This window comes from Lactuca serriola, chromosome 8, assembly GCF_051521515.1.
Source record: "Lactuca serriola cultivar US96UC23 chromosome 8, Lser_US96UC23_V15, whole genome shotgun sequence".
In the NCBI taxonomy this organism is placed as follows: domain Eukaryota; kingdom Viridiplantae; phylum Streptophyta; class Magnoliopsida; order Asterales; family Asteraceae; genus Lactuca; species Lactuca serriola.
In genome coordinates, this window is record NC_136415.1 from 35,448,072 (window position 1) to 35,466,369 (window position 18,298).

An 18,298-nucleotide genomic window follows, 5' to 3' on the forward strand; every position below is an offset into this window, starting at 1 on the left:
TTTGAGGTATTTAGGTGGTATTTTTGTGTTCTGCACACAATGTGTTCGATAAAAGTCCTGAGAGAGGCAGATTCTAAAACAAGCAGGTAAATGGCATCTACGAGTGGAACAGTTAAAGTTGGGAAGTATAAATTAGAGAAGTTCAATGGGAAGAATGATTATTCTTATTGGAGGATGCAAATGAAAAATCTATTAATCTCATAGAAGTTACACAAGGCTTTCGCGGGTAAGACAAAGAAGCACAAAGATATGTCCGATGAGGATTGGGAGGAGCTAGATCTTGAAGCACAAGCATCGATCATTTTATGCCTTGAAAGGGATGTTGCTTTCTTGGTTGGTAATGAGGAATCAGCAGTTGCGGTGTGGGAAAATTTAGAGGCAAATTTCATGACGAAAACTCTAACAAACAAGATCTACTTAAAGTCCAAATTGTTTACTTGCAAAATGGATGAAGGTTCTTCAATCCGGGAACACATCAGTAAATTTGATAGGTGTATATCAGATTTAAAAGGCATTGATGTGAAGGTAGAAGGCGAGGATCAATCTCTTTTACTACTTCTTTCATTGCCAAAGTCTTATGAGAATCTTGTACAAACATTGATGCTTGTGGGTGACAGTCTTACGATAGATGAGACTAGAACGTCAATTCTAGCGAATGGTCTTCAAAAGATTGCAACCGGTGACATGGCTGCTACTAGTAGTAACAAATACCAGGCACAAGGATTGTTTGCAAGAGGTAGAAGTAATGAGAGAGGAAAAGGAAAGGGAGGAAAGTCTAGATCTAAATCTAGACCTCTTGCAAAAAGGCGGTGTTTTAAGTGTAGCGAGATTGGACATTTTAAAGCAAACTGTCCTAACAAGAGAGTAGGATGGAACAAAGAAAATAACAACAACTACAAAGGAAATACACAAGAGAAGCAAGAAGCTATTTATGCCTCGAGAGAAGAAAGCAATGATGATTGTTACTTTGTCACTTCTGATGAAGAAATCTCTGGTAAATAGATTATTGATTCAGGTTGCTCGTACCATATGTGCCCAAATAGGAAGTGGTTTACTAACTATAGGAGCATAGATGGTGGGACCGTGGTAATGGGAAATAACCATTCCTGCAAAATGGTTGGGCTCGGTTCTGTTAAATCAAAATGCATGATGGAGTGGTTAGAACTTTGTTGGATGTGAAACATGTTCCTGAGTTGCGAAAGAATCTCATCTCTGAAGGTGTATTGGACTCCGGTGGGTGCAAGATAGTTACATGGGAAGGAGTAAAGAAGGTTGTCCGTGGTTCTTTGGTTGTAATGAAAGGTATTCGTCAAGGAAACCTTTATGTCCTTTCAGGTACAACTGTGACAGATGGTGCAGCAGTTGGAACAAATGGTAGTGGTGGTGACCCATGTGAAAACACTCGGTTATGGCATAGACGGCTTGAGCATATGTCCGGAAAGGGTCTTGATCATCTTGGTAAAGAAGGTTTGTTGAAGAACTTGAAGAAGCCTTGCATGGATTTTTGTGAGCATTGTGTGTACGGTAAAGCACATCGGGTTCAATTCAAATCAAGCAAACACAAAAGCAGAGGAATTTTAGACTATGTGCATACAGATGTTTGGGGTCCTGCTTCAGTCACTTCCAAGGGAGGTTCTATATAATTTGTCACTTTTGTGGATGATCATTCTAGGTATGTTTTAGATTTACTTTCTGAAACACAAGAATGATGTATTTGACACATTCAAGAAGTGGAAAACAATGGTTGAGAACAGAACATGCAAGAAATTGAAGAAACTTCGATCTGATAATGGTATCGAATATACAGAAGGTGCCTTCAAGAAATTTTGTGATCATGAAGGAATTGCTAGACATTGGACGGTCAGGAAAACAGCACAGCAGAATGGAGTCGCAGAGAGGTTGAATCGTACATTGCGAGAGAGATCAATATGTATGCGATCATATGTTGGTTTGGGCAGAGAATGGTGGGCAGATTCGGTTGCTACAGCTTGCTACATTATCAATCGATCTCCTCATGCGTCTCTAGATGGAAATATACCCTATAAGGTATGGTTAGGGGAACATGAAGATTATGAGAAACTCAGAATCTTCGGGTGCACAGCCTATTATCATGTTAGTGAGGGAAAGCTTGAAGCAAGAGCCAAGAAAGCAATTTTCTTAAGATATGCATCAGGTGTGAAAGGCTATCGTCTTTGGTTTTTGGAAGATTCCAAGTTTATAATCAGCAGAGATGTTACTTTTGATGAGAACTCCAATGTAGCTTCTTCAAAAGCTACGGTCCCAAATGGTGATGACATTGAGACGGTCAAGTCTCAAGTAGTTGATATAGAACCTAAAAGCCAACAAGGTTCTAGTCGTGTTCACGAGGAAGATCATGGTGGTATTCACGATGATACTGAAAATGAGACGGATCAGCAAGAAAATGTACACGAACCATAGGAACAAGATCTCGGGGATAATTCGGTCTCTACTAGGCCGAGGCGAGCATATAAGAAAGTTCAAAAGTTGGGGTCTGATCAACCCTTGGAGCACTACGTACATGCAATTTTGGTTGAGTATGCACTCTCGATGGAGGGAGATGAGCCGGTCTCCTTCAAGGAAGCTATTCATAATGGCAATAATGAGAGTTGGTTGGCTGCTATGGAAGAAGAGATGTAGTCTCTTCGAAAGAACCAAACTTGGGAGGTGGTCCCATTACCCGTAAGAAAGAAAGCTATTGGTTGTAAGTGGATATACAAGAAAAAGGAGGATTCTTCCGAACTCGGTGGTGAAGGTACAAGGCAAGATTAGTAGCAAAGGGGTTTGCACAAAGAGAGGGAGTAGACTACAATCAGATATTTTCTCCGGTAGTGAAACACACTTCCATCCGAGTATTGTTGAGTAGTGTTGCTCATGGTGATTTGGAGCTGGAACAACTCGATGTAAATACTGCTTTCTTGCACGGAGTATTGGATGAGGAAATCTATATGCATCAACCTGATGGGTTCAAGGTTGTTGATAAGGAAAGTCAGGTATATCGCTTGAGGAAATCACTATATGGATTGAAACAATCTCCTCGACAGTGGTACAAGCGATTTGACTCTTTCATGCTAAATCATGGGTTCACCAGAAGTTTGTATGATTGTTATGTTTACATGCGGAAGCTTCATGGAGGTGATTATATTTATCTTGTTTTGTGTGTGGATGACATGCTTATTGCTTCAAAGAGCAAGATGGAGATAGATAGGCTGAAATCTCAACTTGGTAAAGAGTTTGAGATGAAAGACATGGGAACTGCCAAGAAAATATTAAGTATGGAGATTAGAAGAGAGAGGACGAAAAATAGATTGTTCTTGAGCCAAAAAGGCTACATTGAGCGGGTCATTACAAGGTTCGGGATGCAATATGCCAAGTTAGTGGTGACTCCATTGGCTCCACATTTTAAGCTCTCTAGTAGACAGTCTCCTTCTACAGCAGAAGATAAGACGTACATGGAACGTGTGCCTTATGCCAGTGCAATCGGCAGTCTGATGTATGCCATGATGTGTACACGTCTAGATATTTCACAGAGGGTCAGATATTTCACATAGGGTCAGTGTGGTCAGCAGGTTCATGGAGAACCCAGAGAAGGCACATTAGGAAGCTGTGGATGTAAGCAGGTTATTGCTGAACCACGTTAAATCTGTTGTTCTTCATTTTCTCTATTTTACTTTTCTTTATCTTGGTATTGTCATTGCTTGTTCTTGGGTCTAAGGGCAAAACGGGAATACTAAAACAGAAGGCTTAATTGCTGTCAAGTTTGTAATTTTTCTGCATTGTTTTGCTGAAGCAACAGAATGTAAGCCTAACATTGACAGCAATGTTTGTGTTGGGATATATATCATTTTCGTAGTGCTGACAGAAAAGAAGGCAAGACTACTAGAGTCGAATGGTCAATGACACATATCATGGCTTTACTTAAGTTTATATAACATATTAATTTTTTTGGAATGTAAACCTAACATTGCCAGCATTGTTTGTGTTTAGAAAGAAGGTAAGAGTACTAGAGTAGAATAGGCCAAGTAACTAAAAAAAAATATCATTCCATAACTCATGCATGCTTTCACTACAAGAAAAATCCTAAATAGCTACGGAAAGTTACTATGGAATCAAAATCCGTTGCTATTTTACTACGGAATATGCTACGCAACGACTTGTCGTAGCTATTTTGCTACATAAATGGTTACGGAATTGCATTATGTAGCTAAATCTTAAATAGCTACGTAAAGTTGTTACGGAATCTAAATTCATAGTTAATTTATTACGGAATATGTTACAAAATGGTTGGTTGTAACTAATTTGCTACGGAAATGGCTACGGAATTGGATGTCGTAGCTAAATCTTGAATAGTTGCTACGGAATTAAATTTCGTAGCTAGTTTACTACAAATAATGCTACAAGTTTTTTGGTTGTAGCTAGTTCTCTATAAAACTTGTTACAAAATCCATGATTGTAGCTAGTTGACTATATAATTGGCTACGAAATAAAAATACGTAGCTAGTTAGCTATGGAATTAAGATCCGTAATTATTTTGCTAGGAAAATTTGTTACAAAATAAAATTTTGTAGCTAATCTATTATGAAACTTGTTACAAAAAGGTGAATTTGCAAAATAGCTACGAAATCCAAATCCATAGGTATTTGACTACGGAAAATTCTGTAGTTAAGTAGTTACGAAATATGTTTCCGTAGCAAAAATATAGAAAATTATTAAATATATATATATATATATATATATATATATATATATATATATATATTAAAAATACACAATTATCTTTGAAAACTCAACAACAAAAATAAAAATAGTCAAACTATCAAATGGTCAAATAGTCAACTTAGCAAAATTTTTAGACATAGGTGAAGTATCATGAGTTTACAAAAGAAGAGCAAGATCTTGCTATAGAAGAAGAGAAGAGGAATTCATTGTACTTCCGATTATACCCTCAGCTTTAAGTTTAGAGAAAAACATAAAACAATTCTCAAACGCTTGTCTTGCCCAATATCTTCATCCAATTACACCAAAATAAAAATATTAAATTAAAAAAAATAAAAAAGATGTAAAACACAACAAAAAAAAAAGTCAACCGATTCGTCTTTCTCTTTTGGTTTTGCAGAAAATATTAGCTTATTCGATCCTCTATCAGCCAAGACCACGTTGACTTTGACTTTCTGCATAAGTCAAACATCTTCAAATCGTTTCTAAACATTAAAAGCGATGTTTGTTTACAAGATGAATAATTCAAACCTAACTAACAAAGGAAGACAAATATTTGAGTTTTTCTTGGTCATAAATTGCAAGAAGGTCCTCAAGTTTGATATCAAGTGATATTTCACCCTCCATCTTTTTAGGATCTATGGTCGATATTGGTAATGCGTTGTGACAAATTGTGATGTTTTCAAACTTTAAGGGCAAATAGGAGGACAAGGACCCATAATATAAACCACTGAACATACCATCCTCATTCCTCAGTTTCCTCATTCTTCAATTTTCCCCCAGTCTCCGTTTACGTCATTATCCACTGAACAACTGCCGACCCTTTACCAACACAAATCAACAATTTTCCGTTCGGTCGGAAATGCGTGTTGGTAATATTTGATTTTTTTTTTAAGTAGTAGGGACAATTTGGTAAATATGAGAATGTTGCAGGGTGAGCTTCACCGAATCGTTGTGGGTTTGATTTTGCCCTACTCTCACTTTCCCTCTTCTCTGTCTAATCACACGATACCTCAGGTTGCATCATCCCCGATCTACAATCAGTCGGCCATCCCTTCCGCCTCCAGCCGACCATTGCCTCCGCCAACGGCATCACCTCCGCCATCACCGCTGGCAGCAAATCCCTCCAGCTCCTTCAAAGCCGTCGACGCAACATACCTTCTCCCTTCCACTGTCGGTACGACATGAAACCCACCACCCCTTAAACAAGTAAAGTTGCTCCTCTTTCTCACAGTGTGAACGAAGATCAACATCACCTCTCTCTCTCTTGCCGCCGCCACCACCGTCGAAGTCGCTGCTGCAGCTGGTGGACGATCCGATTTCAGCTTTTTTTTTCCAAGTTTTGGTAAAAAAAACCCTAACTTATTTTTTCTATTACATCGATTGAGTTTTAGGTTTAATTTGATAATTCGTATTGGTTAACGGTAATTAAAATTAGAATTGTGAATATTTGAACAATGTATCCATCAGCAATTAACTTCCACTTTGATTTCTGGATTGAATTTTCATTTTGATTTGGAAGTTTTGTTTACCTACAAAATCAAATTGTACGCTTTTCATGACTGGGAGATTAGGACACGTTGTGCTTGGTATAATCAACAAACTCGTTTCCTCACCCACCACAGAAGAACAAAAATTCTATCTTCTTAACATAGTGATTCAGAGTTATGGCTATGATGTTGTAGCAGTTTTATTGTTTTTAGTTTTGTCTAAATATGATTTTTCCATATATTGTTTGAAATGTTTTGAACATCTTGACATCATCAAATCCGAATTAGAAAATGCATGCCCTGGTGTAGTTTCTTGTGTTGATCTTCTTGTGGTGGCGGCTTATGAGAGTGTGATTCTAGTAAGTAACCACATTCATCTCCCAATCATTTCCCTTTTCACCTTTTTCCTCTTCATATCATTCAAGAACACATGAAACTTTAGGTTATTAATATCTAATTTCTTTTACAGGCTGGTGGACCATTTTATCTAGCTCACACAGGTAGAAAAGACAGCAATCAATATTTCTCTCAACTCTCCTATGAGCTTCCTAGTCCCTTATATGATCTTTCTACAAATATTGCAAGATTTGCAACAGGGGTTTTCACTGATAAAGAAATAGTCACTCTTTTAGGTAGACAATTCAATCATCTATTCTTCAGTTCTCTACTCTAGTTGCTTCAGTTCTTAATCTATATAGTTTCATTACAGGTGCTCATAGTACTGGAATGATTCACTGCAAGTTCTTTGTAAAAAGACTATACAAATTTGGTGGAACAAATAAACCAAACCTATCAATGGATTCTTAATTTCTTGAATTATTAAGATCATTATGCAACAACTGATCCAATCACCATCAACATGACCATCACCATCACCTTCTTCATCAAAAACTAGAAGGTAGCAGGGAATGAAGATGGATTATGAAGGAAAAGGTTCAAGTTTTGGGAACTCTTTGACTTTTTCCGGATGCTTTTGTTCTAGTTTATAACCGTTAGATTCTACTTCTGCACCATGGTAGACTACACACTCTTTTTTTATTAATTTATAGTATTATTTTTTTAAACGGCTAACAACTTTTTTGGTTTAATATGCAGTTAACACTTAACAGTGATCACTGTGTACATATTCGTGAAGTCATTTGGTCAAAGGGTACTCTTTTTTCTCTCTCTAGAATAATCACTCTCTCTCATGGTTTTAATATTTTATTTATTTATTTATTGAAACAGAATGGAAATGGTTTTATTGTTAGTGGTGTACATTGCATATGTATACAATGCAGGTAGTTTAGTAGGCTACATTCTTCTAAGTGTTAGCAGTTGGTTTATGGCCATTTCATGGCGTTTTGCTCCTTATAGAGGTGGAATTAGTGTTAAAGGAGAAGAAAGTTGGGAAGCTTGGTGAGATGAAGAATTGGTACTACAGTTTTTAAAAAATATCCTTGTTTTTCCATTACCATGTATTTATATATAATTCTTAATTATGATAAAATGTGATTCTTTTGTAGTCTCATATTCGAAGAAGGGTTATGGAGACGATTTTGAGCCTACGGTTATTCATATTCGAATATGGTGTTGTTTACAAATTGGATGTGCAAGATTCAAATACATCATTATCCGTAAGAATTTGAATTTCAAAATCTAGACAAGTCCCATCTTTTTCAAAGAGTTATATATGCTTTATTATAATCTTATTTGTGTTTTAATAATCTTTTATCATGTTTTGTAATTCAATAATTTTTACCCTACATCATATTCACATATAACACAAAAACAATTAACTACAAAAGTGGTCCCTTTGTGGAAAAGATTTCAATTCTGGACTAAACACGATAAAAATCCAAAACGAAGGGAAGATTTTTGTAAATTCATAAGAAAATTTATTCTATTTCTATAAACCAACCAAACATAACGAATCTTTCCATTCCTACATGTGTACGGATGTTTCTAATGTTTCTTGGTTTCGAAGAAATTTTGCACAAGTAAAATGTACCGGTGCCTACAATAACCTTCTCATGGCATGTTAGTTTTATATAATTTTCTTTTTAATTCTTATTGTGTTTTACTAAACTATTTCCATTTTACAAAGTGTTGAAGAAGCAGAGTGTGAAAGGGCATATGGGTTGGCTAGTGATCTCTATGTGTCAATCTTTGATCGTACAAAGGCCACCTGAGTAAGTATAATTCATTATTTTCTTTGATTTTTATATAAACCAATGTACAAGCCTTTATAAAATCGTCTCTCAAATCACTATAGGTTGCAATGAGAGAAGCACATGAAGAGGTTGTGCAAAAGGCGATGTCCATTTTTAACGCCATTTCAGTGGGATTTGGTTCTGCTAGACAAAAATACGAAAAAAAATTCATATGTTTTTGAAAAAGGCTTTTGAGGTAATTTTTTTGTGCTTTACATCATTTATAATATTTAACGGTCAAATTTCTTGTTTAATCATTCGTTCTTGTTTTTACTGGTTATATTGAAATATTGTAGGATCATAAAAAGAAAGACTTATGTCTCAAACCAAATTATCTTAGTTGAGATGCAACACGGACAATATGAGGATATTCAACAGAAAAATATAAGGATGGTCAACAAGAGAACGTGGAGTTTCAACAGAAAAATATGGATGTTCAAGCAAAGTTTGAACAACTTGCACAAGCTTTGAATGAGTAGGTTAAAACTTTTATTAATCAATGATAGAATATTATGTATCGAATAATATTTTATATTTAATTAGTAGCCACTTTTGATTTTGAAATATGTATCTTTTGATATATTGGATATTTCTTTTAGTTTCTATAGAAATACTCTTTTACTTGTGGTTTTATATTAATTGCATTTTTATAAATTGATATAATAGTCTAATTGAATAATCAAAATTTATTGAATAATGGTATGGAACAATTGCCACGGAATTTGCTACGGAATTAGTTATGTAAAAATTGCTATGGAAATTGCTACATAAAAGTTGCTATGGAATTTGCTACGGAAACGTTGCTACGAAATTAGTTACGAAAAAATTGCTATGAAATTTGCTACGGAAAAGTTGCTACGGAAATATTGCTACGAAATTAGTTATGGAAAAATTGTTATGGAATTTGATATGGGAAAGTTGCTACGGAATTTGCTACGGAAACATTGCAACGGAATTTGTTACGGAAAAATTGTTATCGATTTTGCTACGAAAATGCTATGGAACTCAATTTACAACGGAATATATGTCGTAGAAACCGTCATAGCAAAATTGCAACATTACACAGCAAAAGAAAAAACAATTCAATGCAAGAAAATGAAAATAAAAACACTGAAAGTAGCACATAGATTAACAAACAAACCTGCCACTCTCTGAAATGTCGATAGATGTCGGGTTTGGATCTCTTGATGGCCACAGCTAACCCATCACCAGCCTTTCGTGGGGCAAATGTTACATTGTCCAACCACCCTTTGTAAACCTTCCCATAATCACCATCCCCAAGCACCATGTCCTGCGAGAAATTCTGTGTGGCACTCTGTAACTCAGATAACTTGAAAATCTTCAAGATCAGTATGTTCGTCTCATTACCAGGTAGCACCACCTGCTGAGAAACAGTTGCAATGTCACCACTTTGCCAGCCACCCTCAACAAACGTGGTGGCATGTTTTTCCATCATGATGCCATTCTTTTTGTTGTTGATGCTTTGCCCAAGTTTCTTTGTAGCACGCATATGATCTTCTGGAACAACAAATAAGTAACACTTAGAATGAGATTAAAGAAATAATGCTATCAAAATGAAAAAGAACGACAATTAACATGAGATTATGTGTTTTAGAATAGAAGACAATGACATGCATGTGTGATAAGCATCTTTCTATTCAAGATGGTATCAACCTAAACATAAACATTAGAAAAATCCCAATTGCTATACAACGCCTCAAATTGTGTTCTCCAAAACAGTAGATAATACTTTTAACTTACTATTTAGAGCTTTAATCAAGAACAATGACCATGCCTTCTCAATAAATAGGGATCTTCCAATGTGACTCAGCCCATTCTGCAAAGTCCATGCTAACACAAGCTCAAGCCTAGCTACCACCTTAGTCATTGTGGGTCGATCCTTTGAACGAGGAAGAACACACTCATATGCAATTCGCCCAAATTCCTTCAGAAATTTAGTTCTTGTTTGCTCCCTCAAACAGGGATCAATGATTCGATCAATCTTACCTTCTCGGATGCGTTGTTTTGCCCATACAGAGAGACTGTGTTGTTGCTCATCCAGTGTAAAATCCAGGGCAGGCCTACCACACAGCACTTCCAATAACACCACACCAAATGCATACACATCAGACTTTCGTGTCAGTCTGTGAGTAGCAAAATACTCGGCATCCATGTATCCAAATGTGCCTCTGATCTGATTCGTATAAACATTAGTGGTGCCCACCAGATTTGCTGGACCAATTGTGGACAAACCAAAGTCGGAAATCTTAGCTGCCAAATTCTCATCCAGCAAGATGTTTGAGCTCTTGATATCACGGTGTATGACTCTTGATTGCACACTTGTACCCGTATGGAGGTAGTCCAAACCACGGGCAGCACCTATACAAATGTTGAGCCTCTCGATCCATGTTAGCAGAGAAGAATTACTTCCATTGGCTCTTATTTTGTGGAGATGATGATCAAGGCTTCCATTCGGCATGTATTCATAAACAAGGATCATCTCTCTTTTATCAGATCCTTCATGGTATCCTAAAAGAGAGACGATGTGACTATGGCGAAACTGGGAAAGCATCTCAATCTCTGCCTTGAACTCGGTTGCCCCTTGACTTGAATGTTCAAGATTCAACCTCTTAATGGCAACATCAATTCCTTCTTCACCAAACTCAATCTTACCTTTATATACCTTCCCAAATCCACCCTTTCCGATTACAAACGCATCATCGAAATCATTGGTTGCCAATTTGATTTCAGCAAGTGAAAACTTTTGACATAGTTTATCTGATGAGGCTGATGTGGATGAATCCTTTCTCTTACTCTGTTCTTCGTTTTGGGATTGTTGATCCGATAATGATAATAGGGATGACTTCTTCTGCTCACTATCATCCTCCTCTTCTTGTTGTTTCTGTAAATAATAAAAAACAATACCCAATACAGTAAGGAGAAATATAAGAGTTGTGGAAAAGTACATGCTTCTTGGAGATATGATATGGATTAGTCTGTAATGCAAGAAATGAAGAAAAGATCCTTAGATCTAAAGATTGAGATGATCTGGGTGCATGGGTTGACTGACTATTGAACTAGTCAACACAATTGTCGGACGCATATATTGACTACTGTTGCTTTTAGTTGAACAAATTGGTCAATATGTTTTACTTTTCAACGATTGAGTCATTGCATATGTCACTCCCATTAATGGACCTACACTTCATTTACTCACAGATCATTAGGTGATTTACCAATATGATATGCATGGGTGTTGCAATGATTTAAGATATGACTCATGATTTCTGTATTCCACTGCTTAAAACATTTATTTCATAAATTCAGACTGAAAAAATTACAAGTCGGTACTTAATTTTACTTGGTTTTAGCCTCATTCCGTCCCCTGTCTCGGCAACCACCTGAGTAGGAAGGAGAGATATTTTCTCCAAATTTCCTTCACCCTTCTGTCTTTCATTTGGCGTATAATCCAAACTCTTCGTTAGAAACACAAAATCCCTATCACAAACAATTCTTTGGAATTAAAGAAACTAACTGGTAACACCGGGTGTGATAATGGATATTTTTGGGAATTTGGCGAACCTACAGACGAGAAGGCAGCTCCAGAGCCTTATGACGCTTCGCAGGTACAATTCGATCGTAGAGGTAGCACAAGAACCTATCTACGCATTTCTCTTGAAATTTTGGCCGATTTCTATGGTGCTACTACAGTGGTGAATGAGGTATCGACTTCTAACATCTAAATCTTTTCCTTTTAAATCAGTCCACCTTATTCAAATTTAGGGGTCGTTTAGTTTGCTAAAATCCTTTGGAATTAGAAAGAATTGAATCAAACTCTAGCTCTTTTCTATTTTTGTTTCAAGCTTTCAAATGAAATTGGATTCCTAAATGAGTAGGTTGGATTGTATTTAGTTTGATTTCCCTTTGGCCTTGAGATCCACCTTCTACTACATGATTTTCCTTTTTCTCATCATCGGTAGGATTGAATTTAGTTTTTTGGTAAAGCTGAAACTAGAAATGATAAAAAGATAAATAAAAGAAGGATGGCATAAAAAATGAATAAAAAAAACAATAGCATAGGGAAAACATGATGGACCATATTCACAATGAATACCAAAACCAAAGAAAATTGCAAACCCACATTTAACTAGAAACAAATGCATCAATAGCAGGATCAGGGCAAAATATATTTTTTTGTCTGTTACCACCCATAAAAAATGATACTTATCAATGGCAGGATCAGGGTTAGCTTTGTGTTGTCTGTGACAAAATGATACTTACAATTTTTCCAATTTTCTTGATTACACTTTTATCATATGGGCTTTTATTAGTTAGTGTTGGTACTTCTCAGTGAATTATTATAATCACATCACTTTATCTATTTTAGTCAGATTCAAATGATGGCAACCTACTTTAGGTCGAATCCCACTTTAGCTAATGTGCTTTTTTAAACCCATTTTAGGCAACATACACCTTCATTAATTTACAATGATGAAATCTAACGTATATTGCTATTTTGTTTAAAATGACCAACGTACATTGCCTGAAGAAATATGCTGCTAGTATTTATAAACAAAGAAATGTATGGCCTGAAATGGACAAAAAATGAAGTATGCTGCTACTAATACACACTCACACACCTGTTACAGGTTATGTATCATCTTCTTTCTCATGTGTAAACGTCTTTACACATTTCATAATAACAAAAACATATGAATTGAAATTGATTACATAACAATCTGCAATCAGAAAAAGGAAAAGGCCGACCACTTTTACTATAAATTGATCCTATATATAACCAAAACATAAAGTGTGAAACCTCTATTATCATTCGGATGGGTGATTAGTCTATCCATGCCATGTATTATCATTCAACTTCCATATACAGTTTATATTTTAATTGTGTTGATCTTTTCTAAACGTGCGACCACTTCCTCCATTGAAGGCCGATGAATTGGCTCTTCTTCAAGACAGTTTAGGATGAGTTCCGCTACTTTCATTGCGCCTTTTGATGGATAAACTTGTTCCAACCGTGGATCCATGATTTTTCTTAGTTTTTTTATACTTCTTAAAAAAGGTGTAGCCCAATCCACCAAATTATGTTGTGAGTAAGGCCGATTAACATCAAGTACACGTAACCCTGTAATTATCTCTAGCATCACCACTCCAAAATTATAAACTTCGCTCTTCACATATAAATGACCTGTAATTGCATCACAGACTTTGTTATTGATGTCTTAAAAACCCTTATCATTGCTCAATTTGGGATATAGACCATTTTACATATATTCAAGTCAATTTAACAATAACCCCTAAATGATTTTAGCCCTAAAAGCAAGAAGTTGTGCTCAAACAAGGAGATTAGAGAACTAACCGGTGGCTATATACTCAGGAGCCGCATAACCGTAGGTGCCTATTACACGTGTTGAGACATGAGACTCTCCATTGACAGGACCTAATTTTGCCAGTCCAAGATCTGAGAGCTTCGCATTAAATTCCTGAAACATAATTCAATATAGAAATATAAATATGATAAACATTCTACCTAACATATACTACCCCCAAAATATCAAAATTCTTCAAAGTACCACCATGCATTATCATGAATGCCTATTTAAAGTAAATATTATTAGGTTTTACTTGCCCAGTCTAACAAAATATTTGATGATTTCAAATCCCTGAAAATGACATTATTCTTTGTAGTGTGCAAAAAAGCAAGGCCTTGAGCTGCTCCTGTGGCTATTTTGATCCTCGTCTCCCATGTAAGCCGTTTTTCGCCTTCTGCAAAAATTCAGTTTAACAAATTAGTAACTTTTTCCATATTTTTGTTGGTGTGGATTTGAATACTTTATTGGAATACCAGGCCCTTCTTTATGTGCTTTTATGTTTGTGTTTTGTGATGAAAAAAAAAATAGAGAAACAACAGTCCTTTTAAAGAGAAAGTACTATTGCATTCATTCAAGAAATAGGTGACAGTTTATAATTATATAGCCAGTAGATGCTAACTCTAGTAGGAAACAGTAAACCCACATTCCCTCTTTTCCAGCTGCAACCCAGCTCTCTACTACTCCCAAAATACCCTTTATTTAATTCACTAAATAAAGTAAATACTAAAATTCTACTAAAAGAACAACCTGCCAAGATTAAAACCCAACATACTTTACTCCTGAAGAGATGCATTTCTAAGCGTCCTTTTTCTATATTATTCATAAACAAGAAGAAACTCTTTTTTTTTTCCATCAATATCCAAAGAGAAAAACAAACACAATTAACCTCATAAAGAAAGTTATGCTACGGTTTATACCTAATTCACTTAGAAAAAAAGAGATGCAACTTGAATCTGGATTTTGGTTTACTTCCAAAAGGTACAAGTCTATTTTTTGACACAGATCTAGGGAGTAGTACTTACGGCGAATAATGTCCAAGAAGTTTCTCTTAGGTATGTATTCATGTACAAGAAAAAGCATTCCACCTTCTGAACAATATCCTAAGAGTTTAACAAGATTGGGATGACTGAACATTGATATTCCACTTCTGCCTGTCACGTGCAAACACACAATATCGTATAATAAATTTTCTCTCCTTTTGAACCCAAATTTGATGATATAACAGACAAACAAACCTGTCCCTCTTTGAGCCTTTGAATATCTTTTTTTATGATCTTGATCGTGACAGCTATCCTTACTCCAGCTACTGATGGTGTGTATGAATCCCTATCCATCCACCCTTTATAGATCGACTCACCATCTGTAATTCCTAGCATGGCTGATGGAAGGAAGTTTCTGGTGGCTCTTCGCAACTCATCAAATGTGAATATCTTTAACTTGTGTGTCCCCATTTGACAACTTAATGGCTGTGCGATCGATTTTATAGCAACACCTTGACATTCTACAGTGGTGGTGGTGATACAGTCACTGCTCTCTTCTTCTGCTGTCACAATGGGCTCTTCCATTATGTTGTCATTGTTTCCCTCTGCTGCTGCTTGAGTGGGATCTACTAAAATGATACTGTTATCTTTACCTTCACTGCTCCCTTCTGCCACTGTTGTAGCTGTTTTGTCTGGTATGACCGTTTTACTTTTCTTGTCATTGCTCCACTTTCGTCTATTTCTGTAATTTTTAGCATGCACCGCTGAAACCAAATAAAGCATCTAAATCAAACAAAACAATCATATCTTTGAGGTAGAATGGTATTCACAGAATTCACAGGTGGTGATATGACTTAGGATAATTCTTACGTTGAAGCCGGATGCTAGTTGAGAAGATAAAATTATAATTTTAAAATGAAAACAAAGAAATAAATGAGTTCCATAAAAGTACGATAAAGAAATACTTATACACCACACACAAATCGTATTTTCTAAAAAGTCGAGTTTACCTGGAGTTTTAATAGAGAATATCGACCACATCTTTTCAGCAATTGTCACTCCACCATGTTTTTGTAACGCCAAGGCCAACACAGATTCTAGCCTAGCTAACACCTTAGTCATTGTGGGTCGATCCTTTGAACGAGCAAGAACACACTCATATGCAATTTGCCCAAATTCCTGCAAGCAATTAGGTGTGGTTTGTCCCTTTAAGCATGGATCAATTATTTGATCAATCTTACCTTCTTTGATGCAGCTTTTAGCCCATACAGCTAGACTATGTTGCTGCTCATCTAATGTAAAATCCAGAGCAGGCCTACCACATAACACTTCCAATAACACCACACCAAATGCATACACATCAGACTTTCGTGTCAGTCTACGAGTTGAAAAATACTCAGCATCCATGTACCCAAATGTTCCTTTGATTTGGTGATCAGTATAAACATTAGTGGTCCCCACCAGATTTGCTGGACCAATCCTGGACAACCCGAAGTCAGAAACTTTAGCTGCTAAATTCTCGTCCAACAAGATGTTTGAGCTCTTGATGTCACGGTGTATGGCTCTGGATTTGACACCTGTACCCGAATGAAGGTAGTTCAAACCACGAGCAGCACCTATGCAGATTTGGAGCCTTTGGACCCACGTCAGAAGAGAGGAATTACTTCCGTTAACTTTTCTTTTATGCAAATGATCCTCAAGACTTCCATTAGGCATGTATTCATAAACAATGATCATTTCTCTTTTATCGGATCCTTCATGGTATCCTAAAAGAGACACGATGTGACTATGGCGAAACTTGGAAAGCATCTCAATCTCTGCCTTGAACTCGGTTACTCCTTGATTGGAGTCAAGATTCAACCTCTTAATAGCAACATCAATTCCTTCTTCCCCGAAGTCAATCTTACCTTTGTATACCTTCCCGAACCCTCCCTTTCCGATTACAAACGCATCATCAAAATCATTGGTGGCCAATTTGATTTCAGCAAGTGAAAACTTTCGACATAGTTTATCCGATGACGCTGATGTGGATGAATCTTTTTTCTTAACATGCTGTTTTTCGTGTAGAGATTGTTGATCAGATGATGATGACACGGATGAGTTTTTCTGCTCACCGTTGTCTTCCTCGTGTTGTTTCTGTAAATAATAAAAAACAATACCCAATACAGTAAGGAGAAATATAAGAGCTGTGGAATGGTCCATGCTTCTTGGAGATATGATATGGATTAATCTGTAGAAATGAAGAAAAGATCCTTAGATCTAAAGATTGAGATGATCTGGGTGCATGGGTTGACTGACTAAGTGACTATTGAACTAGTCAACACAATGGATAAGTGGTTAACGTACATTGGAGGACCATATATTGCCTACTGTGGCTTTTAATTGAACAAATTGGTCAATACGTTTAATTTTCAACAATTGAGTCGCTGCATACGCCACTCCCATCAATGGACCACTTCATTTACATTTACTCACAGAATATTGGGTGATTTAGCAAATATGATATGCATGGGTATTGCAATGATTTAAGATATGATTCATGGTTTGTGTATTCCATAAAAATAAGTGCTTATAAAACATTTATTAGATAAATTCAGACAGCAAAATTTACAAGTTGGTACTAAACCTAGTTCCACCCCTTGTGCTTGGCATACCACCTCTCACATTAAGATTTGAACCTCAGGAGACATATATCTCCAAATTTCCTTCTTTCTTTCTTTTGGTGTATAATCCAAACTCTTTTTAGAAACAAAAAAATCAGTATCACAAACAATTCTGTAAATCTGAAAGCAATCTAGGTCTTTACTTTTTATACCGGATATGGAATAAAATTAGAAGTCTTTTGATGGTTACTGACCAAGGGTTTGGAATTACAAACGTTTGTAGAGAGATAAATTGGTAAAGCCGTCGTGATGACGGATATATTTGGGATTTTAACGAACCAACATAAGGGAGGAGGGAGTCGTTCCCTCCCAATCCACCGGACCCACTGCCACCTCAATTTTTGTCTTTTATTTTTCTTTATCTTTCCAAACCCACAACACATGAAAATCCTATCTTTTTGAACTCACTCAACCCATACAAGAGAAAATAAAAAGAGAAAGTACAGAAAGATTATGAAGTGTGTTAGTGAAACCAATCAACCCACTCGTTGAAACGTGAGTGGTACAGCCAATAACTCTATTGCTAATTAAGATTTTACCTTTGATTGTTTTATATTTTTTTTAATTGAGTGGGTTCAAAAAGATAGGGTTTCCATGTATTGTGGGTTGAGAAAGATGAATAAAAATAAAAGAGAAAAAATGATATGGCAGCGGGTTCAATGGGTTGGGAGGGAACGACTCCTTCCTCTCTAAGGGAAGGCAGCTCTAGAGTTAAGCACCGACACCACCGTTTCGCCACTGTGTGATACCCACAAAGTTCAGGTCTTGAGTCGTCGCTACTCCCTTTTTTCTATTTGTACAATATACGGATGAGCATTAGAACCGCCGAAACCGGAACCTAACCGGAGCCAG

General features: G+C 36.4%; 3 protein-coding genes and 1 long non-coding RNA gene across 5 annotated transcripts in view; 1 reads left to right on the forward strand and 3 right to left on the reverse strand.

Annotated features, from left to right (window-relative positions):
- LOC145066791 (putative receptor-like protein kinase At1g30570) overlaps window positions 1-11,431 on the reverse strand; it is an 18,517-nt gene extending 7,086 nt beyond the window's left edge. Inside the window, exons 1-2 of the mRNA XM_079014061.1 lie at window positions 10,178-11,431; window positions 9,558-9,934 (exon numbers count right to left, since the gene is read on the reverse strand). Coding sequence (XP_078870187.1) covers window positions 9,558-9,934; window positions 10,178-11,384 — 1,584 coding nt within the window. The 5' untranslated portion in view covers window positions 11,385-11,431. The remainder of the gene's footprint in view (window positions 1-9,557; window positions 9,935-10,177) is intronic.
- On the forward strand, window positions 7,617-9,181 carry LOC145069279 (uncharacterized). Of its 2 annotated transcripts, XR_013689414.1 has the most exons (5): window positions 7,617-7,638; window positions 7,744-7,840; window positions 8,311-8,395; window positions 8,479-8,612; window positions 8,713-9,181. It is a non-coding gene; the product is annotated as an uncharacterized LOC145069279 (long non-coding RNA). The 2 variants fall into 2 exon arrangements; XR_013689413.1 differs by lacking the exon at window positions 7,617-7,638 and having other exon boundaries at window positions 7,737-7,840.
- Window positions 11,432-13,305: 1,874 nt separating the features above from the next.
- On the reverse strand, window positions 13,306-14,656 carry LOC145066792 (putative serine/threonine-protein kinase PIX13). Its single transcript, XM_079014062.1, has 4 exons — window positions 14,551-14,656; window positions 14,061-14,197; window positions 13,791-13,914; window positions 13,306-13,619 (listed from the first exon to the last, which is right to left on the reverse strand). The coding sequence occupies exons 1-4, from the start codon at window positions 14,654-14,656 to the stop codon at window positions 13,306-13,308; spliced, it is 681 nt and encodes a 226-aa protein (XP_078870188.1).
- Window positions 14,062-17,104, reverse strand: LOC145069159 (putative serine/threonine-protein kinase PBL21). The gene is made up of 4 exons (XM_079016119.1): window positions 15,794-17,104; window positions 15,039-15,547; window positions 14,826-14,954; window positions 14,062-14,197 (listed from the first exon to the last, which is right to left on the reverse strand). The coding sequence occupies exons 1-3, from the start codon at window positions 16,983-16,985 to the stop codon at window positions 14,904-14,906; spliced, it is 1,752 nt and encodes a 583-aa protein (XP_078872245.1). The 5' UTR covers window positions 16,986-17,104; the 3' UTR covers window positions 14,062-14,197; window positions 14,826-14,903.
- Between the last annotated feature and the right edge of the window lie 1,194 nt (window positions 17,105-18,298).

Coding starts and splice junctions, on each gene's coding strand:
- LOC145066792 (XM_079014062.1), bottom strand. CDS start 14,656: ATGGAAAAAAAAAAGAGTTTCTTCTTGTTTATGAATAATATAGAAAAA. Junction 14,198..14,550: donor TTGGGTTTTAATCTTGGCAG/GTTGTTCTTTTA, acceptor GAATTTTTGCAG/AAGGCGAAAAACGGCTTACA. Junction 13,915..14,060: donor CAAATATTTTGTTAGACTGG/GCAAGTAAAACC, acceptor ATTATGTTTCAG/GAATTTAATGCGAAGCTCTC.
- LOC145069159 (XM_079016119.1), bottom strand. CDS start 16,985: ATGGACCATTCCACAGCTCTTATATTTCTCCTTACTGTATTGGGTATT. Junction 15,548..15,793: donor ATTCTCTATTAAAACTCCAG/GTAAACTCGACT, acceptor ATTTGGTTTCAG/CGGTGCATGCTAAAAATTAC. Junction 14,955..15,038: donor AAAGGCTCAAAGAGGGACAG/GTTTGTTTGTCT, acceptor TGCACGTGACAG/GCAGAAGTGGAATATCAATG.